The sequence below is a fragment of the Choloepus didactylus genome, chromosome 4, assembly GCF_015220235.1.
Source record: "Choloepus didactylus isolate mChoDid1 chromosome 4, mChoDid1.pri, whole genome shotgun sequence".
In the NCBI taxonomy this organism is placed as follows: Eukaryota; Metazoa; Chordata; class Mammalia; order Pilosa; family Megalonychidae; genus Choloepus; species Choloepus didactylus.
The window spans coordinates 156,684,918-156,709,781 of record NC_051310.1 but is presented as its reverse complement, the minus strand read 5'-3'; the positions used below and the strand labels follow the sequence as shown (position 1 = coordinate 156,709,781).

Here is a 24,864-nt window from a genome sequence, read left to right as displayed (position 1 = left end):
TCATTTTCAATAGCAAGAAAAATAGCTATATCATTAGATTATTGATAAATGGAACTGTCAATTACTCGGATGTTAAGGTATGGAAAGTGCTGTGGAGAAAAGAAGCCCAGGGGAAAATGAATGCCAGAGGCTGTAGGGTGGGGGGAAGAACATGAGACTGTTAGTCACACGACCTGCATTTTCTGCTTTGCTGTTAATTAGTTGAATGGACAAATAAGTTTGTCTCTGAGCTTCAGTTTATCTGCACTGTGAGAGGATTGGCCTGGATGTTTTATCAAAGTCCTTTGCAGCTTCTGATTAATAGAATTCATATTGGTTCCCGTTGTGTTTGAGGAGGATTGTGCCATTGCTATGGATTCTCAGTTGAGCTTTTTTTTTTTTTTTTTTCCATTTTTGGTTTTTATCAATATCTGTCATCCATTCATAGGAGTGTGACTGTCTATATCCCTGCAGCATGAGGCCTTTTACAAAATTAAACAGCATTATCATGGTTATCACAATACCAGGCTTGCAGAATTCACACACATTCCACATACACTTAACGTGTATTAAGTCATATGATCCTCACCATGCACCCTGTGATGTAGGTAGGTGAGGATAGTGGTAATCCCATTTTACACCCGAGGTCATTAAATCTTGGTGAACTTTAGGTCGACTTGTTCAGGCCCTGGAACTAATAAGTGACTGAGTGGGAACTTGATAACAGGCATTTTGACTCCAAATTTCTTAGTTTCCTTCCTGTCTATTATGTTTGAAGACTTTTGGAAGATGATTATCTCTATTTTCCTGTTAGGTTTTCCATTAAAACTATTCAACTTGCTTCTCTTTTTGAAATGGGAAAACTTTTATGATAAGAAAGGATGAAGACAGGCTATCTACAATATTTCTGCAGCAGCTGTCCTCAGTATGGTCCAGGGGAAGCGTAGGGAAGAATGCCCTCAGCAGACCTGGCTTTACGCAGTGGGGGCGACTCTGGGCCAGCACCTTCCAACAGAGCTTTCCATGTTGTGGAAGTGTTATGGAGCTGCACTGCCCTGTATAGTAGCCATTGGCCTCATGTGGTTATTAAACCTTTGAAAGGTGGCAAATGTGACTAAGGAACTGAATTTTTTTAAAATTCAGTTTTATTGAGATATATTCACATACCGTGCATCGTCCATGATAGTACCATCATATAGTTATGCATTCATCACCCCAATCTATTTTTGAACAATTTCCTTACAACCAGAATAAAAAGTAAGAGGAAAAAGAACACCCAAATCATCTTCCCCATCCTACCCTATTTTTCATTTAGTTTTTGTCCCCATTTTTCTACTTCTCCATCCATATACTGGATAAAGGGAGTGTGATCTACAAGGCTTTCACAATCCCACTGTCACCCCTTGTAAGCTACATTGCTCTACAATTGTCTTCAAGAGTCAGGGCTACTGGGTTGGAGTTTGATGATTTCAGGTATTTATTCCAATACATTAAAACCTAAAAAGGGTTATCTATATAGTGCGTAAGAATGTCCACCAGCGCGACCTCTTGACTCTATTTGAAATCTCTCGGCCAGTGAAACTTTGTTTCATTTTGCATCCCCCTTTTGGTCAAGATGAGGAGCTGAATTTTTAATTTAATTTTAACTAAGTTTAACTAGTAACAGGTGGCAGTGGCTGGACAGCAGCAGCTCTGGACAAATGTGACAAACCCTCAGGTTATGGTTTTCTCACCTATAAACTGAGAGGATTGGACAACCTGATCTCTAAAGCTCCTTTCATTTTTAGAAATATACAATCGGTGCCTTCTAAAATTGTAGGACTTAAACTGAGCTCTGAACTTAGAATTTCTGCAGAATGGTTTTTGTTCACATTTTCACTGATCTCAGTTTTATTTGGGTTGCTGGGATCTAGAATGGGATGGATTTGAGGGAAAATCAGTATTTGAGCATATTTTTCCAGTGCTAGTGTCTGAATAGAGATGGTGCTGGAGCTGAATACAGATTCAAAACAGAAATGACCCTGCCTGGCATTATCTTTTGTATCTATACAGAGTGGTTATTTTTAAGAATTCTTTTGTGTTGTGCCTCACTTTCTTTTAACATGATTAGAACAGACTGATCAAATGGCATTGTCTTTTCTGCATAGGTGAAATAGACTGAAGAAGTCATGCTAACTTTTCTCAGTAGTGAAAAGAGATTTTACATGTCTTGATATCAGGGGAGGAAATTTTATTAGTCAGTTTCACGAAACCTTTATTCCTTGGTTAATAATTGAAATTTTTCTGAGCTGTAAAAAAATAGTCCAATTTCACTGAGCTAACATTTCAAAGATTCCTAGAACCTCTGCTTTTAGAATACTGTCTGGTAAATATATTCTTGCCTTAAAAAAAGGAAACAGATCTTTGTAAGCAGGATTTTCTGAAAACCACTGTTGAAGCGACTTATTCTCATGAATCAGTTTTGCCTTCTATATGAACCAGCCTCAGTGTCTTAGATTTAAATGTTTTAATGTCATAGAATCTTGAAACTTGACTTTTGTACTAAACTAGGATTTCTTTTTTATAATTCTAACTGTACCCAGGCTTTGTTTACTGAAAAGGCCTTATATCCTAGGCCTCTCTCACGTTGGCCATTCGAACTGACATGTTGTTTGGGTTCAAAGTCTACTGCCAGAACATTTGCTTTCAGAAATTTGATGGATTGAATAGGTACTTTTTAAAAGGTCTTTGTTCTTATTTGATGCTGTAAACACTAAGCATCCCCCCCTTTTTTACTCTCTCTTTTATAGATTTTTCACAATTCCCGTTCTAGGAATGTTCTGCAATTATGTAGCATTTCTGTAAACACCATTGTTAGTGAAATAAGAGCCCTCTGGCCAGAAGTCTAAGCTCTGATGCTAGAATCTCCAGGTCACTTGAACCAATACACAAAATAAGGTAGACTAGTTCTTCTGAAAGGTAGTGTTTCCCAACCTTTTTCAAGTCGTGGCACACATAGAAGATTACAGTATTTTTATGGCATTCCATGGAAAATTGGCCATTTATGGCTGTAGGTATCTGGAGCCCGAAGGTCCAAAAGGTCGATTTCTGGCCACACCCATACTGGAGCACACTAGGCTGGAAGCTCTGCCCAGATGAACTAGAAAGGAAGCCTGGAAAGGGGCAGAGGAGGCTCTAACCTGACAGTTTATGGATCTAGGTCCCAGCTGGTCCAGCAGCATTGTAGCTACTTCTCCCAGAGTTATTCTCTAATTCCTCTCACCCAAAATACCCTACTTTAAATTGAAAACGAAATGATTTCTTCTATTCTCATCCTCTGTTAAGTCTTAGATTGGGAATTTTTCCCTATTGTCTTATTTGAATCATTTGCCCTTCTATTCCCCCTTCCCCTAAATAAACAATGAGAAACAACCCTGGAATTCAGTACTTTATAAGAATTTTAGGTCCAGAAGAGCTCTTTAGGCTAAACTGCAACCCAGTCGCCTACAGGCACTTGTGGTTCAGGGAGGTCAGAGATTCTTGTACAAAAGTCATGCTGCCAATTAACGATAAAGCTGGAGTGAGAAGCCATGTTTTCCAAATCCTAGCTTAGTGTGCTTGGAATTCAAGTTTGAACATTAATTTTTATGGATACTACCCCGACAGAATGTTCTGTGAGAAATATTTGCTTCAGTTGTGGTGGTTCTTGCCTGGCTTAAATACTGTTTAGAGTTTGGGAACTCCATAACTATCTTTTGTCTTTGTGGGTTTAGAATTTAGATTGAAGGATTTGGGGCATGGACTCTGTAGTGTGATAAGACATTTTTAAAAACCTTGGCTATCTCTTCTTACCTTTCTGCTTGTTTCTTTTAGGTTCACTTTTCGATTTTCCCCGGATAAAAGCCCTCGAGATGGCAGCTTGTTTGGACACATGGATTTTCTTCAGATTTGTAGTTATTACCGACTCTGATTTGGTATTCAGGTGGAGAGCCCAGGAGAAGTTCCTTCTTTTTTAGGTCAAGACACCTTTGTAATGAACATTCATTAACATGACCTCTGCCTTCCATTGAGTGTAACCTATTTACCTTGCAAATTAAAAAAATCTATACCACTCCTCCCTATGCCTCTGGCGCTCTTTTTTGTTTTTATTCTTTGTTGCTATCAAAATCCTTTTTTTCCTTCAGTCCTCTGAACAAAGCTCTTTAGGACTTTGTAACTTGCAACTGTGAACCTACCTCCATATTTTCATTAAGTGTATTTGAAGTTAATGACAAAAGGCAGTGCCTCAGTGGCAACATCCCTGGGAAACTGCAGTCCTTTGTCTTTTCCCTGGAAAAGGGAAATCCTTTACTAATCCTTTGATTGTTATAGGTGGTTCCGCTCTTAGGACGCAATGCATTCCTGGAGCTGCATCACTGAACACTGTTAGAAATTGAACTAAGCGTGTGCTTCCACAGGCACATCTGTTTCAACATCTTTAGTGGTGAAAAGTGAAATACACATCTCTTAGACATTGTAAGCAGAATGCAGAGTGGGGATTGTTTATACAGGGTTTATAAGATAGTATTTTCCAAAGCACCCTCACATATATTATCTCATTTTATTCTTTCTCAGGATCTCTAATCTTCATTGTATGGATGAGGAAATTGAAGCTCAGATTTCTAACTTGCTTAAAATCAAAGAGTTCAAGACAAAGCCTGGGTAGAACATAGGTCTGCTGGCTAAAGTCTAGGCATATTTATATGTACCGTGCTAGCAGCCATATTTCTGTCATGGGTACTGTAGGGTTGCCATATACAGGAAATAATCTATATTGATAATTCCACTATTTAAATTTAGCTGACTAGGGAGATGATGAGTTATGCTCTAGAGGGTATTCAACTTGGCTGCACATTGAAATCACCCGGGAAATTAAAAACAACAACAAACAATCCCAATGCCCAGATCATACCCCAGAGCAATTAAATAAAAATCCTTGGGGGTGGCAGCTGTATTTTGTAATCTGGGTGATTGCAGTGTGCAGCCGTGTTGGAGAAGCACTGCTCTAGATCCTTGCTCTTCAAAGTACAGCCACTGACCAGCAGTATTGGCATCACCCAAGAGTATATTTGAAAGGAGATTCTCCAGGCCCCACCCAGACCTATTGAACTAGAATCACTTTTAACAAGAATCACTTTTAACAAGATCCCCAGGTGATTTGTATGCATATTAAAGTTTGCAGAGCACTGATTGGAGAGCAGGGGTTCTCAAATTTTGGTGTATCTCACAGTTACCTGGGAACTTTGTAAAAAGTCGGGGCTTCTGTGTTCTTTATTACCTCTCTGGGTAATTTTGATACACAATAAAGTTTGAGAACCACAACTAAATTAGGAGTTGGCAGACTTTCTTAAATGAATGAGTTTGGCTATATTCCAGTCAAAGTTTTATGTACAAAACAGGTTGTTGGTAGGTACTTGTCACTTCTGGGAATGCTAGTTCATCAAGAATATGATTGAGCAGTTTTTTTCACTTTAAAACATTCATATCTAAATGTCCTGTAACTTTATCAGGAGGCTTTGGGTTGTTTTTAGTCTAGATTAGATAAGTGGGTATTTTGAATAGTAAAAGTCTGAACTTCATGGCCAATGGATTGAAAACTGGGAATACTAATCAGTAATTTGTCACGGAGGACATTACAATATCAGGTTTTATTTAGTTTTTCACAATGATCTTGAGATACATGAGGCAGACGTTAAATTCCCATTGATTGGATTAGCTATTGTCTCAGAGGTTGTGATTTACCCAAATCAGTTACCATCAAGAGGAAGATTCATCTTTGGTGTGTGCCTTTTCATCATCTGCAGCAGGACAAATGCCTACTTACTGACTGCTTTGGGAGTCTTAGGTTTAAATTTAGTTAAAGGCTCATTACAGGTGACTCATTTGTATTTAGTCTTTTGTTGATTTGCTCAGTGGTTCTCAACTCAGTATGCAAAGAAGAATTACCTGTGGGAAACTGCAGTTTCCTTCAATCAAACTTAAAGAATTGCATACCTCCCCCACCCTTGAGTTTCAGATTCTCATGTGTTTTTTTTTTTGTTTGTTTGTTTAATTGTTTTTAGCTGAAGTAGCTGAAGACCTGGTGCATGGCAGACATTGAACTAGGATAGGTAATCTTTTCCTTAGATGTGTCTTCCTTTCTTTGGACCTTTCTAAATATCCAGTGGCTGTTGTGATGAAGCCTCTCCGTGGGCCCTTCCACATGGGTGCTCAGTAAAGCATGTTGAACAAGTTGATTTTGCGTACTACTGTACAGATAATGAGGCATGTCCTAGCATTTCTTGTTGCCTCTAGCTCAGCACCTCTATGGGGTGGGTTTGTTTTCATTTTCCGTGCTCTTTTGTGGGGCCGGAAGCCATTTACCACAACCATTATACATAGTCTGTTCTCTGCCACTCTTTGCAGTGGCGGGAAGCCAAGCACCGAGCACCTCTGCCCACATATTTCCTGTCCCCTATCACATGGAAACCATCTCTGTGTTTTCTTCTTTGAGCAGCCTATATACCTTTGGCCTCTTTGAACACAGCCTTGCATCTTGGACTTCAAAACCCTTTTGTTATGATGGTTGGAAAATACTTGGGGAGGTCAGAGAAGTCAGTTTCCTGCTCTTGGAGGCTCCATGAGCTAACAGTGGCTGGCTACCATAGACTTGGGTGCTTGTGTACAAGCTCAGTGTGGCCCTACTGTCCTTCCATTTTGGTGGGTTGCAGCTCTGGGCTATGGAAGCCTAGACTCAAGTTTGGGTGCTCTGTTACTTTTAACTGCTGTTAATTTTTAAAGATTTAAGTATTTTTAAAATGGGGAAAATATTTTCTGGAACAAGGATCTTAGAGAGTGAGGAAAAAAGCGGGAGGAAGCTTATGAAGGACTAAGCAACAAAAAAATTCTTTTTGCTTACATTGAATTTATAGGAGGGTCCAAGCTCATGCAAAAGTTCTAATGGAATGGAAGGATAGATTGAGAAAGAGGAGTCTTTTCAATCTACCGGAGACCCATCTGGAGCTGCAGAAAGCACTTTGCTTATTCTGCCAGTGTTGATTCAAGGACATGTTCTTCCACTCATTATCTGTTGACCTTTCATGGACCTTTTGCCTCTAAAGTTTATCAAATAATTAATTAGGCACCTGGGTCCTGTGCTCAGTAGTGCATGGGATTGTGAAAGCTAAAACAGCCCTTGCTGTCCAGGAGCGAGTGAGCTAACACCTATTGCACGTCTATACCACGTATGGTACAGTATTAAGTGCCCTCTTGTTAACTTGTTTTCCTCTAATCGTGTGGGGTAGATGAGGAAATGGAGACTCAGTTTGCAAGTATTAGTATTTCAGTCTTATTTGTGATTGGTTCTAAAGCATTTGGGTTAGGATTTGAGTGAGATAAATAGTAAAATAAGAAGCATGGGGATACTGCTACTTAGTATAGTTGTCCCAACAAAATGTAAGAAAGTATCTTGTTAATGTAACTGCTCTACAAATGTAGTAGTACTCTCATAGCAGTCATCAGAAATGCTAAGAACGTTCCACAATATAATGTTTTTCTCCATCAGTGGCACATCCAATTTTACTGGTGGCCAACGGTAGGCCTTGATCTTTCCCTGGTGGAGGAAGGGAGACACCTCCCTAGGAGTCCCCTTTAAGATCTGCTATTCAGACCTGCTCTGCCTTTCTAAATCCCAGGGATGAACAAACTTTTATTATTGAGATTTGTCACACAAAAGTTGAGAGAATAGTATAACGAATCCCCAGACACCCAGCTCCCAGCTTCAGGTGTCATTTAGGCTGAGATCTGACAGCTGAGAAAGAGTCAGGCGTGGGACGAGCCATGAACACTACCTTACTAACCCTCTTAGCCATAAGATTGAGAAGTGAAGTGTATATGTGACAAGAGGATTGCTGTAGGAGACCATCAATATCAGGCATTTATTGAGGGAGGCCTCCAAAGTGTACAGGGCTCTGTTTTAGCATTCACATCTGATCTTGATGAGGGATCAAGTGGGTACCAACAGAGTCACAGAAGAGGGAAGACCAACAGGGGCAGAGCACAAAACACAGGTCTTGGAGAGGGTCCTCAGGGACACCAGTTAGTTCATGCCTCTTCCTCCACGGTAGCTGCACTTACAAGCAGCTGGGACTTCTGTGTCCCTGGTGTCGGGTGGGAAGAGCCAAGACATCTGAGTCCTTGTGCTAATCCAGGCCCCAGTTCACTGTGATCCTAAACAAGTCGCTGCACCTCATTTCCTCATTTGTAAACGGGGCAGATAACGCTCTGCCTAACTCCTCAGGTTTATGTGAAGATCAAAGGAGAGAGTGTTTGCTTCAGTTGCGTACAGATGCAGGATATTGTTAATAAAGATTCTAGATAAGGAGGTTGTGTCATCCATGTCCCTCGGAAATCACAGGAATAATTTGGGGTAGCAGGGAGATACCCCAAAGGTTAATAAAAATAGCATCTTGCATTCTTCACTGGAAAGAAATCCTTTTTAATGTTAACAGGGTTTCTTCCCATCAAACGGGAAGCATGAAATGAAGATCAGTTGTTTACCACCATCTAAACCACATCCTTCATCTGCTCAAACCTTCTTAAGTCCCACCAGCCTTGTCTTCTTAACATTTATGTGCTTTTCCTCTGATATTGTTTTCTTTTTTCTTCTTCCTTTGCTAACTTTTGTGTAACTGGGTCAGTGAGAGGGCAGATAGGCACTTCCTTCTGGCTCTCAGTGGGGGTTTAGGGAAGGTTTTGAAAATGGGAGGGATCTCTCCCCTGAGTCCCTTTGCTTCTGGAATGGGAACATGTCCACATTTCCAGAGCATCAGAGAGAACGGGCTCCTCTGTTCCCAAAGGAATGATTTAAGGGTGCTCTGGCTTGCAAGAAGATGGCTGCCCACCTGGAGGGTGCTGCTGAGGTCTAGCTCCATGCTGAAAGACTTTGTGTCCTGCCAGGGATCACAGGGGCTCTTGTGAAGGAGTTAGGCCCTCTAGAATGAGAGGGGAAATAGGAAATGGGATGATGCAGTGAGAGGCATTGGAGAGGCCTGGAGTGCTCTGGGGCCAGGGGTGTTGGCTTCTGTCAGAAACTCAGTGGACAGCCTTGCCAGCATTTGTGGTCCCATAATTATCCCCCCATCAGGCTCTAAAGCCATGGAAGGAGTGACAGATGCACACGATCATGTAACCTGAAGCTCCTGAGGCCACAGTGGTGAGAGATGGGGCCAGCCAATATGGGCAGCCCTGGCACTGGTAGGGCCTGTGGAGCCCTAAGATGACCCAAGCAAGGCTTAGTTAAGCAGCACCTCACCTTTATCTCATCGTGTTGGTCTAGTTGGACTGAGCTCAACCCATCCTGAGAACTCAGTTCCTAGATACACTCTGGTCCCTTTTTCTGGACATTCTGATGTACTTACTGCTACCTTATATTTGCATTGGGATCTCACTTTACTAAGCATTTTCACATCTATTATCTCTTGATCCCTTTTAACAATATTGAAAATTAGATGGGCAGGTATTTTATAAGTGATGAATAATTGGAGCTCAGAAAAGTTAAAGCCCTAGATGAGAAGTCTAGTGAGGGGCAGCAAAGCTTATAGATAAGGACTTTGTTCTCCTGACTCCTGCCCAAGGCCTCGTCCCAACAGTCTAATAACTCCTATCATGTAATTACAGTCATCATGTATCTTTCAGGCCCATGTACTCTCTGGACTCAGCTTCTCAGGGATGGAAATTGCCCGTGTGTGTGTGTGTTTAATGCAAACTACTTTATTGAGATAGGTATAGTTCACATACACTAAAATACACAAATCTTTGGTGTACAGTTTGATGAATTTTTTAAAATGTATTTTTTCTTAATCTTCTAAAAATTTTTTCTTTTGATACGGAGTTTGATGAATTTTGACACTTGTATTCACCTGTGTAACCGTTACCCAGATCAAGATACATTCCATCACCCCTGAAAGTTTCCTCATGGCCCTTTCCAGTCAGGCTTTCTATCCTAGAAGCAATCACAGCTCTGATTTCTCTCACTGATGATGGGTGATGGAGGATTAGTTTTGCTTGTTCTTGAACTTCATCTGTAAGGAAGCATCCAGTTTGTACAGAGACTGGATCCCCTGAGCCTGGGACAGTGTGTCACATGATAGGTATGCCATGTTGAAAGAAAGTCTTGGTTCTCAAACTATCCAATAAGAGCACTGGCCCACAGGGAAACAGGTTCTGAAAGGTTAGTGACCTGCCCAGGGTCATGTGGCCAATGAAGTGGTGGAAGTGGGGAGCCTACCAGGCTCCTGATTCTGAATCCAAAGTTCTTTCTGTGGCCCAGCGAGGCTCCTCCCAGGCCTCTCTTTGGGCTCCCCAATGCTCTGTGATCAGTGAGACCCACCCTGGGGAGGCAGTGCCCCCTGCTGCCGGTGGGGCTGCCTGATCCTAGACCCTTCTCTCCTCCCTTATGTGACAGGACCACACAGACCTGGAGCCCAGGGCAGTGACTGGCATAGAGCAGAGGCTTGCAGAATGAAAGACACTGGCCCTTCCATTTTTCTCTGAAAAGAGGCTTTTCTAAGCTTCTGGGGCTTTACTTTCCCAGAAAAAAACAGACCAAGGCAGAAGAAGCCTTTTTGGTGGAGCGCTGCTGCCCCCAGGTGGGTGACAGGGGACATTACCCCAGAGCAGGAAACCCAGTCCCGACGGTTTTCCAGTCTCAAGTTCAGGGGCTCCTCGCCTCCAGTTCTCTTGAATCTTGGGCTCCTGGGCTCTGAGAAGCAGAGGCCCGTCAGGGTCATCACCAGGCACTTCAGCCTCTGCCTGGAGTGGGGGGGCCAAGGGTGGAGCCAGCCAGAGTGGGCCTCCCTGGGAGAAACCAGCAGAAGCTTTTGCGGAGCCAGCTGTGGCCTCCCACACTCTTCCCAGGGGACGGTGAACTGGACACAAGGCTTGAAGGCCTGATTCAAGGCTTGTTCTCTGGACTTGACTAAGAGGGTGGCAGAAGTGGAGTGAGGGAGGCTTCCTGGGCTGTGGCAGGATGGGCGGCACCCCGAGGCCTGCTGCTGGGTGTGGGTGCCAGTTGGCAGAGGGACCTGCCAGCCCCTCCCAGCTTGGTGGCCTTCTTGTTGCACCTGCGGTTGGTCGCGGTGTAACGGCCCGGCCCGCCTCTCCCCGGCACGTGGCCTGGGGTGATGCTATCTCTAACTCAGTATTTTTAACTCTTCTTTCTAGAGGATGTGGCTTCTGCGGGAGAGCTTCAAAGGGTGCCCTATTTGCCCCTCTTGGTGGCCATGACGTCATGGAAATGAGAAGGGGCTGCCCCACGCCCCCAAACACCTGGGGGGAAGTGGGAGACTTTTTTCCACTTCCTGGCCTACTTGTGGCTACTGACTCAATGTCTGGCCTGTTTATTAATTTCAAAATGTAGCTGTGTATGTGAAACTCAGAGGAAACCTTATGCAGGTGTTTGTATGAAATGAGGTCTAACCTCCCTCCCCTGCCCCCCCACCGATGGCCCAGGTGGCCTTCACACAGGGCCCTGGCTGACCAGTGGCCTTCCCAGCCATCTGTGCATTTATTAACAAGGATGGCAGTCTGGAGTCCCCACATGGCTGGTTCCCACAGACCTACTCATCTCCCCCAGAAGCCACTGTTCCCACCCTGTGCTCGAGGAGTAGACTGGATGAAGGGTTTTACGTTGGGAGGCACAGAGAAGGTGAGGGGGAACAGTGACACAAACTTTGCACCTGGACCTTGGTATGACCATGTGGCAGACAGAACTCTGACTCATGGAGCCCTGTGTGCTTTCCCGGAGCCACTGTCCTCCAGGCTTTAAGAGGAGTGTCCACGCTGGGGCTGCGTTTGGCTTCTCCTGCTAGTTCTGGACAAGTGACTCTGAGCTCCTGGCAAAATTGTGAAATAGAAGTTCACCAGCCGCCTCTATTAACCCTGTTTCCTTTCTCTTGTGCTTATGCCTTCCTCCCTGTTCCCCAGTTCAGCTCTCTCCCCTATGCCTAATCCCACTAATCATTCATTCATTCATTTAATAATATTAAGCATCTGTCAAATGCCAGGCATTGTGCTGGGTGTTGGGGACGCAATGATGAACAAGATAAGCTTCCCTTCCCAGAGGGCGTAGTCCAGTGGGCTTAACTGCTGGGATGTTACCTGATAACTAGGGCGATTATCTCTTAAGGCTTTACCTGTGACCTCAGGGGAGCTGGATTTTATGAGCGTACCAAGAAGATAAGCAATCCATCAAGACTCAGCTGGCTGCCTCTCCTTGTTGGATAACAGCAGAAGGTCACTCTGTTGGGGCAGGAGACCCCACATAGATGTTTCTGAAGCACATACTTGCTCAGCCTGCCCTTTCTCCTGACTGGACTGTGACTCCAATTGCATTCAAAGGGCAGGTCTCTGGATGAAGTTTCAGGGACTCCTCTAGAGTCCTAGGCCTGGGAGCACGAGGGCTCATTTGGTCTGATCCCCTATCTTCTGGGGCAGTTTAGGGAAACCCATTCTACATCTGGCCTTGGTGACGTGTTCCCTCCCAGGACCTCTGCCTTTCCTTCCTGAGGCTGGAGCCCAGCTGGTCCAGCTGTGGCCTCAGTCCACTGCCCTGGCTTTGGGGTCGGTGGCTCCTCAGGCCTGGGCCTTCTATGGATTTGATCGTGTCTCCAGGTTTCCTCAGCTGCCTCTTCCCTCCACGCTAATCCCCATTTCCTTACTGTTGGGCCCTCTGCCCCGTGTTGCTCCACTGCAGTGGCCCGAGGCGCAGCGCTGACCTTCCTGGTGAACCTAGGAACATTTCTCCTGGGCCTCGCCACAAGGCCACTTTAAGTCCCCTTGATATCCCAGTGGGGCCTGGAGCCTGGTGTGAGAGCAAGTGGTCAATGATGAGCGGAGTCTCTGTTCCCCCTCAACATACCCACGTGATCCTGGTCCACTCCTATGACCTCAGCCTGTACTGGCCTCGAGTTTAGCAGCAGAGCTGGAGGGCAGGGTTCTTCCTAGGAATGAGGAGCCCCTGATGTGAGATGGAGGTTTCTTGAAGGCCAGTGCTGACCCTTGCTCTCCAACATGGCCTCCAACCTGCCCAAGGCCCTGTCACCCTTTGCCTCGGCTTAGACTTGCCCCTCTCCATTGTATGGATGGATTCCCAGCCCCTGCAGCATCACCTCACATGGATCCTTGGGTGACCTTAGGGACCCGTGAACTGTGAGCTCTGACACCTGAGGGCACTGGGCTGCCATGACTCAATGGGCTCCCTTACACCCCATTTAGTCTGGGTCTCGGCTGATGTTCTCTGAGGGTCTGTCTTTGGCCCCTTCTGCCTCCCAGGGCCCTTTCTGCTGGCCCCTGTCCCTGGCACCCATGCCCCCTTCAGCCTCAGATCACTGCAGCCAACTCTCGGGGGCCAGCCTCCCTCCCCAGCCACCCACACGTCGCTCTCCTGGGTCGTTTTTTATACAGATCGAAGTGAATTACCATTTTAGAGAAAAAAGACAAACTAATTTGCCCTAAGTTTTTAACAGTTGATAAAGGCTTGCTCTATTAACCCTCCCAGGGGCATTTTCATTTAATACAGGAAAGAGAATGCTTTAATTAAAAGAAATTCCCAATGGTGGAATCTCTGGCAGTATGTCAGAAGAGGCAGTTTTGAGCAAGAGGCCTGCCTGGAGTTCCCCGAAGGTGGCAAGTCCCACCTTTGGGAAGACGGTACCTGTGCTCTTTATGTGTGAGAGTGTCCTAGCTATGATGGACTTTCCTCTGAGACCTCCCTTCCCTTTAGTGGTATTAAAGGGGACCTGTATTTAGGCTGGAGAAGAGGCGGCACAGAGGGAAACAAGGATTCTGTGATTCCCCTCGGTGGGGTTGACCACGAGGTGGGACTGTGGTTCTCAGTTCACAGAGTCAGATGTATTGTGCTGGAGTTGGCTTCAAATACCACCTGACATTCTGTAGGTGGTGACCCTGAAGCTGTTGAGCCGATGGCTCTATCTCTGTGAAGAGAAGCAGGTCTGGATTGTAGCAGGGAGGCTGTGTAGACTTCTGGCTGGTGTGGTCAGAGACATGCAGGGGCCCCATAGGGGTGCTGAGGGTAGAACCCTGGGTGTAGGTAACCACTCTGCTTTGTTCCTGGTAGGGATAACCATTAGGTGGATGGCTGAGTGGTCTCCGAAGTATGTCCCCATCAGCATCCATGACCCCTGGAAGCTCTGGCAGCAGGAGTCTCAGGAGAGAAAGTAGTGACTTACGGGGGCCCTGGGAAATCCAACTTCTTGCCCTGTAGGTGAAGATTTGGGACATCTACTCTCCTTGGCCAAGTCCCTGGGTGTAAGGGGAGAGAGCTCATCTCCCCATCCCTCATTCTCATGTTCAGGATGGTGGGGACCTGCTAGGGTCCCTCCCTCCCTGCATGCTCCAAAGGGCTGGGCATTGTGCTGGGACCTGGACAGCCACAAATTCGTGGGACAATGCCTAGTTTCAGTGGGAATCCAATGTGAGAGGAAAGGCAAAGGGAATGTTCCTGGAGAACAGGAGATAGTGGTGGTGGTGGTGGGGGGTGGTTAGGAAAACTTGCCCTGCCATCCCTGTCTGTCCAATTTCAACTACAAGTCACCACCACCCACATGCATGGGTCTCCTGCTATGGGTGGCCTAGTGGTGTGGCATGAAACTGGGAGAGCAGGGGCCCAAGCTTTTAAGTGGGTTTGCCTGGCCCCCAGCAGAGTCTTCTAAGTGGACTTTAGCCTTCTAAGTGATTCCAAGAAAAGGTTGACTCAAGCAGCTTGTTGAGTGAGGCTCCCTGCGTGTGCGTGGCACCATGGACAAAGGCTTCAGTTCCTTCTGTCCAACTAGTGATCAACAGCAACCAGAAAATGACACCAACCAAACCCAGTCACACAGCAGCACAGCTTTGCTCTTCCAAATCACTTTTAATGAAGCCATGGGCAGCAGAATATATAACGTGGCTCAGATACACAGCATAGCAGGGCTTAGATAAGGAGATAATCTCCCCTACATATTGGGAAAAAGAGTAATATGTTTTTTTTTAATGAACAGTATTTTAAAATATATAAACACCTCACAACATTTTCCAAGAGCTCGAGTCCAAGGGGACCTACTGGGTTTCTGTCATCCAGTGGGACTTTGGAGGCAGCTCTGGGGAAAGGTTGGGAGTTTCTCCACAGCCATGTGAGGCCACAGCATTCCCTGCCCTCGTCATGAATGTCAGGCAGAGAAAAGCAGCAGGAAGGTAACAGAGTGGGTGGTGGCAGTATTTGGCAGCTCTTTAGCATCTGGATCACAAAAGTTGGGTCGGAACCAGTTCTGAGGCCAGAGAGGTGGTGAGAGGCTTCTCTTTCACGGTGGGTGCAGAGTTCTCCCCTCCTCTTGGAGGTGGGGCTGGGGGGACAACAAGGAGGAGGAGCGGAGGGAGCACGGTGAGCTTGGCGACCTGGATGAGCGGGAACAGAAGTCAGGTGTCACACTCAACACACTTCCCCTTGTAGAGTTCTAGGACCCTGGGGCTTTTTCTGACAGTGATGGGATGGAAAGCTCCTGTCATCAGGATGACCAGGGACACTGAGGAAGAAGGGGATGGAGACTCTAGCCCAGATTGGGATGTGATTGGAGTATAGTATCTTCTCACTATTGAGCTGAGAGAGCAATACTGGGGGGCAGAGGACATGAGGAAAGAAATTGGGGATCTCTTGAGGTTATCCAGCAGGTGAGGGGTGCTATGAGTGGAAAGAGCAGTGGGCGTGTGCTGCTGCGGCTTCTCTCTGCTTCTCCCACTCATTTGCTGTGTGGCCCTGGATGTTACTTGGCCTCAGTTCCTTCATTTCTAAAATGGGGATTGCAACTGTTCTTCACATCTCATAGTGGAGAAATGGCTCAACGGAAGTGACTGAAATGAGTGTGTAGTGTTCTACTAATGTTTGGGCCATGGTTAGTAACAAGGAGTAACTTGCGAGGAAAAGGAAGAGTGTGGTGAACCCAGACTTCAGGCTTACAAGCAAGACCCTGTGGGGGGTTCGTTCTCAGAGCTGGGGGACCCACCCCAAGACCCTCAGTGCCACCTCCGCCCCACCCCCCGCTGCATCGCCCACTCACCTCAGCTGCACCACAGCCGCAGCGTCATGAGCACGTTAAATCCAGCCACTTTCAGCAGGAGGATGCGGAGCCCGATCACTGACAGGTTTTGAAAGTTTAGGTTCATATCTGTAACACCAAGAGGCCATGGCGGTTACGGGCAGGTGCAGGGGAGGACTGGACACTTCCCTTATGACACTCTCAGCTTTCCCCAAAGCAGGGTGGGCTTTGGCTCCCGGATTTGCCCCCACTTTGAGCTTCTGTGCGTATGCCCTTATAAACAGATGTTTGCACCTTCCTCCTGAGTAATCAGTGTTTTATTTCAAAAGACCTGCACTGGCTGGGCTTTGTCCTTATTTGATTTCTGAGCCCCTCTGCGGGTGGGGATGGGGGGAGGCGCTCAGAACTTAGAGGCAATTGTATCAAACCCTTGGGTCTGGGCCCGTTACTGAGAACCTAGTGGCTAAACCACAGGAAGGATGACTCAGTAAGAAGAGTTCAAATGGAAATGACTCTGGACCCAGGGTAGGTGGTGAGGAGTGGGAAGGGGAGCCTTTGGGAGGTAGGATCACAGCCCACACAAGTACCACTGTGTTTCTTCAAAGATGGCAGAATCCCCTGGCTATGCAGGGGGAAATAACCTCAGGGCGATCTGGTCGGTTTCAAGCTATATATAAGAGAGTCAGAAATTTCAGAGCTGGGCCAACCAGAAGCTCTCTTTGGTTCTCCTGATGGTGGAGCTAAGGAAAGGAATATAGAAGACTAGGAGTGAGTTGTTGGTCTAGTAAAACTGGAGAGTCATCCTCAAAGTGCTTAGAATGGAAAAGAAGATTAAAAGTGAGAAGAGCTTGGGGATTCAAGAAAGACCCCCGGAGACTGTGTAGGGCACCAACTGCTGTCCCTACCCCCTTGTAATTTTATTCCCAGATCCGTAAATACCTTCCCACCTCCTCGAGGGTGATTGTGGTTGCACAGCCCCCCAACTCTGTCTGATGCCAGGCTGGATCCTTCTCTTACCTGTTTCAAAGCTCTTCTCTATCAACTTGGCATCACAGGCATAGTCTAAAAATAGAAACAAAGACACTTTCTTAGAGCCCAGAGCCTGGCTTCCCCAGACTTCCCAGGAGTTGGGTGGATGAATGTCTACAGCCTTGCCATCCTTCCTTATGGAGACATTTGGGGTGAACTTATTGCATGTGGCACCTGCTAGGGAGAGCCACTGGCCATGGGCAGGACCAACACTCTGGCTTCCTTGGCTCCATTTATTCACTCAACAAACACTGATTGTGCAAAGCACATGTTACATGACACAAGGCCACAAGGAACCTATCGGACACAGACCCTGCCCTTGGGCAGAGCCCAGTCAAGTAGGGGCAACAAGACGTGCACAGTGACAAGTGCCGTTAGGAGCAGAGATCATTTCATGTGTTCCACAGTTTTGATCCCTGCACCCCAAATTCATTCCTTTGTTTTCTCCGTCTCAATAAATGGCGCTATCATTGACTCAGGCATAAAATCCACCATCTCCCCAGATCCCCTCCTATCTTTCTCAGCCCTTCATGGCTCCATCTTTGAAACACAAATGATGCTGGCCACTTCCTTAATGCCCTGGCTGCCACCTGGACCAAACCCCATGATCTCTCTGTGGCAAGAGCTCCTTTCTGCTTCCACTCTTAGCTCCTACAATCCATTCTCCACTCAGCAGTCAGAGTGATCTTTTATAAAAGTAAATTAGATGTCACTCTCCTGCTTAAAACCAATTGATAGCTTCCCAGTGTACTTAGAAGAGGATCTGCTTTCTCTCTCCTGACCTATGAGGCCCTATGATCTGGTCCTTGCCTACGTCTTCAACCTCATTTCCTACCACTCTCCCCCTTTCTTGCTGTTCTGCAGCCATCTCTGTCCCTGCTTCAGGGTCTCCGAGGGGGGCTGTCTCTGCCCCTTGCCTGGCTGATACCTTCTTTTCCTTTAAGTCTCAGTTCAAATAGCATTTCTGCAGAGAGCCCTTCCCTGACCTCTGTCCCTAAAGTGGCTGTTTCCTCAACCCCAAGTTAAAGCACACATTACAATCTGAAGTCATCTAGTTTCCACTTGCTTATGAATGGTCTCCCTGTCCTGCTACCCCAAAACTAGAATGGAGCTTCCTCAGGGCAGACTCCAGCCCCTGGCACACTGAGGAGATGTGATAAATGGTGAGTGATAAATGATGCAGTGAGGTTAGGAGCTGGGAAAGGTCATTTGGCAGGGTGAGGGAGAATTTGGGGGTTGGGCATTTTGGAGAAAGGACATGAGAGCCGGGCCTGGAAGAGCAGGAAGGCCAGTGGCCAGAACAACAGCACGGAGTTGGGAACTCCCAGAGTGTGCACAGGGAGCAGGTGAGACCGAGGCCCGGCCAGTGCCCGTTCCCACCACCTTCTCCTCATCTGCTTTTTACCCAGGACATTCTGTGGCCTGTCAGGAGAGGGCTCATTGACCCTCAGTAAGAAGAGGGTAGTGGGGCTTTGCTGACAATGGATGAGGCTAAACCACCAATCAGAGCAGCTTTTAGACATCACCGAGCTGAGGCCCGGGTAGAAGCAGGCCTGCGGAAGTGAGGAGACCCCCTTGCACTGGCACCACGGCTGCACTGACCTGAGTTGTAGTATTCAGTCTGGTTGAAGGCGAGGTCACATGTAAAATCGGTGTCGTTGCTCCAGGCCAGGGCCCCATTGCTCTTGGAACCCACGGCCCTCATGTCCAGTGTGGTTCTGTCTGATCTGAACATCGTTGACTCCATGTTTTCTGACACATTGACTTGAGATGCAAAATCGGTAAATAGGCAGACAGAGGTGTCGCTGGATTTAGGGCTCTTCAGCTTGTACACAGCGGGGTCAGGGTTCTGGATATCTGTGGACCAAGAAGACCTGGGTTAGGAGGTGCTGTTGTTTCCCTCCTGGCTCCCACCCAGGCTGGGGTCTAGATGCCAGTGATGGGCAAAAGCGGGGCCGGCAAGTCACAGTCACAGGCTTTACATGGGAAGGAGCATTTCAAAAAGCAGCTGTTCACAATGGCCTGGTACTTAGGGACATGCACAAGCCAGGGGTCCTGGCTAAAAGGACAGGATCTCAGTGAACGTTCTCTGCCAGACCCTCCCTACCATCTGAGGAAACCAGAAACTCAAAGTTATTTAATATCACAGCTCTTTCTTCCACTTAATAGGAACTTCTCCAAAACCTTGGCAGGCCTAGTAAACAACAACACAGCTCTGGCAGAAGGACAAAAGCAAGCTTAGAAAAAAGACACAGAAAAGAAAACCGTACATCTTGGAATCCTGGTGGTCTCCCCCACCTCTGCTGGCATCAACAGAAATTGGAGGTTTCTGGGGGTGGCATTAAGGCAGAATATTATCACATTAGCAGGAGATTGCTCTGTCATTAAAAGTTTTGGACTACACATTAGAACACCCAAGTTCAAGCCCTGGCTCTACCATTTATACACGTGGGCCCACGAGCAAGTCACAGCAGCTCTGTAGGTCTTGGGAAGTTCATCTGTAAATTGGGGATGCTACCTTGTCTGCCTCTTTCCAGGCTCTTCTGATAAACAAAGGAGAGTTTCTTTATATAAAATTGTATTAATCAAGTGTCAAGTACTGAAGAAATGTTTGTAGTTGTAGCATTTTGAGGCTTGCCAAGGCATTGCCATGGAAACGGGCTACTGGGTAATCCACAGTGGCAGCTTCTACTCTTCACCTCCAGGAAGCAGGAGCTGCTGGAGGCTTTTCCTTAGTACTGGGAATCATTCTTCAGTAATTCCATGGGATTTTGTGTTTTTTAATGTGAGTCTCATTGTTTATTCTTTCCGACCTCCTGCCTTTAGAGGAGGAAGCAGAGGTTTGCTGGGAGGATTAACAAGCTTGGGGCCACACAGAGAGTTTCAGCAGGGCTGGGATTAGCGCTTCCTGCCCCTGTGGTTCTCTGCTCCCACAGCTCCTCACCATGTATGTATGAGAGGTTTCTCACATCTGACCATGCACCCCACTTGCTGAGCCAGCAGGGTGGCCTTGGTGACACAAACAAATCTGCCCTTGGCGTGCATGGCCTTGAGATGCTGACTCAGGGCAGAGCTGCCTCCACGTGGGGCTGCCTCCAGAGCTGCTGAGCACGGGGTGGGCTCCGGGGTCTCATTTGAGAGACACATACCCTGGGGATCTGACATCACTGTGGCTTAAGGACCTAAGGTCTAACTCTTTCCATGGGAGAGGAGAGACAGAAAACCATCAGTGCCACCCACATACCCAATGGGTTTGTTAGTCATGGTGGGGGGCATGGGCAAGGCTGGGGAGGGGGCCTGGAAGGGTGTGGAGGTTCTGAGGGAGTATGGGCTGAGGGAAAGGCAGGGGATAAGGGGCTACCACACATAGCCTGGCCTTAGAGGGGAAAGGAGGAGGCTGTAGGGGAGGCAGGTGCCCAACTCTGAGTCCTGCTTAAACACTCACTCATGTCCTGGGGTGGGTGCATGTCAGTCTGGAGAAGGTCTAGACCACACTGTCTACTATGACAGTATCTAGCTATAGGTGGCTATTTAAATTAAACTTAAACTTAAATAAAATTTAAAATTCAGTTAATTAAAACTTCAAGAGCTCAACAGCTCTATGCGGCTGTAGTCTACGATTTTGGACAGTAGTGAATATTTGATACAACATTTTCATTCTCACAGAAAGTTCCATTGGACAGTGCTTGACTAGACAGAGTGATGCCATGGAACGTGAGAGTCTGAGGAAAGGCAAGAGGGGCTGAGGGTGAAACATAAAAAGCATCTTCAAGTCTGCGAGGGGTTACTCTACCAGGGGCAGGCCAATTGTTGCTCAACTTTGCTAATGAAAGGTCAAGAAAATGAAGTCCCAAGAACACAGGTGATTTTCAGCTCCCTTGAGTCTTGTTTACCCTGGTTGATGCACTTTGGGCCTGCAGTTTTCCTGGTTTCTCCTTTCCAGCTTCCCTACCTCTAACCTCTTCTCCTGCTCAGCCTCCCTATCCCAGTCTTTTCTTGCACTCATCCTCTGAAATACTTCTTCTAAAACATGGTTTGGATTGGGCCACTTTTTGTTTGAAATAATTCAAGGGCTCCCTATTGCTCATTGGATAAAGCCCAAACTTTCTGGGCATGCCATTTGAGGGCTGCCATGGTCTGGAAAGTTTGAATGTCCTCCCTCATTACCTTCTCTCAGACCCTCTACGGGCCTTGGGAGGACGGCTGCACCAAACCCTTCAGGTTGGCTCCCTGAATGGAAGACCTGTGACCTGGCCTTTGCTCTCACAGACCTTATGTTTCAGGGAGCCAACCTGAAGGTCAGGAATCTATTTCCCTAGTACCTGCCAAAGAGTGGGTGCTCAATAAACAATTGTTGAATAAATGAATGGGCTAATGACTATCAGGATGTGTAAAATTTTTGCTTCTTACACGCCTTGGTCAAAAAAGGCTTGGTACAGATCCCTAAATTTGATTTTATTTTAGCCCCTTTGTACTTTCACCCCTATGTACCTCTAGTGCAACCTATTTTTGTCTGAACATAAGAAAAGAGACGCTTGTAATGTGGAGGTCTTTAGGGGTCCACCTGTTAGAGCCCTATGGGAAGACATGTACTCTATAAGATAAACACATCCTACCACTGAGGGTATCAGAAGGCAGCCTTAGTAAGACTGCATCAAGCTTTCAACATGAAGTTCAGCTATTCAAGATCCTAACCTGTCATTTTAATTCAAAACAAACCATGGCAGCACATGTCCAAATGCTCTAGTGCTTTAATCCCCAGGGGTGCAGCAGTGATTGAAAGCTTTTTAGCTTCTAAATCTATGCTTTATATTCAGGCAGTAGGAACCCAGAAACGTGAGTTAGCGACACTGACTCGGGGTCCCTGAGGCTTTGGTGACAGTCAGGAAACAGTAAGCATGGGTAGACTCACCAGGAGAAATGGTAACTCTGGTTCCTTTGCCAAATTGCAACTGGGAGGCAATACCCGTGTACCACTCCCAGTGTCTCCACTACAGAAACCCTTAGGCTTTTTCTGCTCTGAGTTATGGGGTAACCCCTCTTAGAGCCCACTGAGAAAGGAGGGGGAAGGTCCCCTCTCCATGAGACATCCATGGAAAGAGCTGGTCCCTCTCACCTTCACATATGGGCTGCATTTCTAAATTGGATTCCCAGTTTCCCAATGGCTGGCCCTGGCCCTAATGCATTCTCTTGAAGGCAGTAGTATTCCTTTTCTCCAGCATCTAAGAAGACATCTTTGCTTAGTTGTCCATCCAACTTTATTATCGGATGTGTTAACTTTGGTCAAAGTGCAAGTGTTATGTTCATTCCCAAGATCCTGCCTGTTTTCTTAATGTTCTTACGTCTGAAGCTTCCCTCTCTCCTTTCTTTGCCCCTACCTGTCTTAACCATCCTTCAGGGCTCAATGAATCCTCTCTACCAGAAAAACGTTCCCTGCCTAGGCCAATTTCCAGCCAGAACTCCATTCCTCTGAATCTCTGTTGTGCCTATTGACATCAATTGGTTAGTACTAAAATTGTTTTCAGGTTGCTAAATTTACAATACTTCTGTCCCTTTTGCTAGTTTTTATACTCTTTGGGGGACAGGTCAGACATCTATCTTAGACTTCTTTATACTCAGTCCAACGTTTTATAAAGTGATGGCCATGTAGAAAGTATTTAAAAATATTCATTGAACGATTAAAGTCAAACTATAATGGGTTTGACCCAGAGAAACACAGACATTCAAGATAGATAGTGATGCTTTGTCCCTTCACAGCAGCCTGTGTGAGACAATTAGGTGTAACATCCACAGTTAGCCGGGCCGAAGCAATGACTGATATTCCCGGGCAAAGGAGTAGGGACACTGGCCTTTGGGGTTGCAAATGGTGCCACCCAGGATAACTCACCAGATATTATGGTCACTTGGGTCCCTTTCCCAAATGTGAGTCTACCAGTCATTCCTCCAGTATTCACACCATGGGTGACTCCAGTACAGAAACTCACTGGACCTACCTACTGCTTAAAAGGACTACACTCCCACGAGTTAGACCTTCTGCGCTTTTGTATGGAGAAGGTGTCTCTGCTCTATTCAATCCTTTTCCTTATGCTTCATCCTGGGCTGGAGGTTGTGATTTCGTATGATATCAATAGACCAAGAATTCAGGAAATCAGTGTCTTGGATCCTCTCTTGGAAGGTCCAAGACTACTTGTTCATCTCCTGCCTTGTGATTCCTGAATTCCCAGCCTAACGATAGTGTCTCCAGAGCACTCGGTGCTGGATGGGAGGATTTCCTAGGGGTAGATGAAAAGAATCACTTGGGATCCTGCAGAAGAAAATACCTGGGCTCAGCTCAGCATTTTTGACACAGGGAAGCTAGTTATCTATGTCCACCCTTGCCCCACTTTACTTACTTGGCTGGACGGTCAGTCTGGTTCCTGCTCCAAAGTTTAGCTTGTATCCTGCCGTATCCCCACTGCAGGTAAGATCTTTGCAATAACCTTCCTTGTGCTAACTGACTGGAACCCAGCAGGGTCTCAGAGCAACATCCTAAAGGGCTCTCTAGGTCTTTGCTTTTTAAATCTATTTGCTAAAGAAGTCTTTCCTCTTTCTCTTTACAATAATGTAAGCCTTAAGATAGCAAAACCTTGATAGTAAAAATAAAATTTTAGAAAAACTACCATTTATTAACTACTTGTTACATTCTGGGCCTTGCTGCATATTATTAAAATGCTGTTATCATCATTTTGCTATTGAGATAGTGGAGGCTTTATTAAGTATGGCTGGTGAGAGTAGAGACAGAATTTTCCCCAGGTCTGTAGGCCTCCCAAGCTGTGCTATGAACCCTTTACCCTACTGCCTCCACACCTCATTATTTCTCATGGTAAAATTGTCCTTTGCATAGGGGTCTGGGCCACTTTCACTCCTGGGAGAGGGTTCAAGACTCTAGAGAGAGGAAGATTCTATGATTAGGCATTCCAGAACTGTGCTCATTAGCCAGTCCAGGGAGTTAAGCTACCTGCTGCAAGAGAAGAGAGTTTGTGTTTACCATCAGCTCATTTCTTTCCCCCAAGGGCACTTAGCTAATTTCCTGAACGGTCAGATTATCTGGTGCTGATATTATCGGCTTCGCTTGAAAGCACCGAGAACTCTTTTAATGTTTTGGTAAATTATTCTGCTCAGATTTTCATTTACTCAATTGGCTTTTGGCACTTCTGCCTTTAGTATGAGAAATGGGGGCATTTTAAGACATCAAGAGAGCTTGTAGAAATGGAAAATGAGTGTTTCAGCCATCCCTGAGTTAGCCATAAATCACTGCCCATTTTCTCACAGATGAGGCGCTGGTTATTTTTGATCTGGTCATTTGTGTGGTCATACTCACAGGGGTGTACGGTCAGCCTGGTCCCTGTTCCAAAGGTCAGCTTTCCGTAGCCACCAGAAAACACACAATAGGAGACTGCTTTACAAGAACTCTAACCTGGGCGGACCAGCCTGGCGGGGGTACCCCTTCTCCTGTCCTGTCTCCCAGGCTCCTCTAAATCACCTTTTCGCTCACCGGAGAGAAAAGTATGGCCCACAGGGTCCTAGGACCTCAGCTTGCTGTGTAACAGTTGCACAGACCTTTCCCTTGAGCTGGTCAGGACTTCTTGGAGGGTGGGATACCCACTCTGCGTTCCACATATGAAAGTGAAGGAGGAAAATTGGAAGACTCAGGAGAACAGCCAGAGATTAAAAAGGAAAACAAATCTTGAGAGGAAAATGAATAGCACTGGGAAAAAATGGAAAACCTAGG

The 24,864-nt window shown here is 46.3% G+C and overlaps 1 protein-coding gene and 1 gene segment (V, D, J or C); one reads left to right on the top strand and one right to left on the bottom strand.

Annotated features, from left to right (window-relative positions):
* DAD1 (defender against cell death 1) overlaps window positions 1-4,075 on the top strand; it is a 43,742-nt gene extending 39,667 nt beyond the window's left edge. Inside the window, exon 3 of the mRNA XM_037834518.1 lies at window positions 3,832-4,075. The gene's annotated coding sequence lies outside the window, so the exon portion shown is untranslated. The remainder of the gene's footprint in view (window positions 1-3,831) is intronic.
* Window positions 4,076-14,885: 10,810 nt separating this feature from the next.
* Window positions 14,886-24,864, bottom strand: part of LOC119532271 — a 456,157-nt gene continuing 446,178 nt past the window's right edge. Inside the window, 4 exon segments of the C gene segment in view lie at window positions 14,886-15,426; window positions 16,086-16,193; window positions 17,082-17,126; window positions 18,696-18,950. Coding sequence covers window positions 16,087-16,193; window positions 17,082-17,126; window positions 18,696-18,950 — 407 coding nt within the window.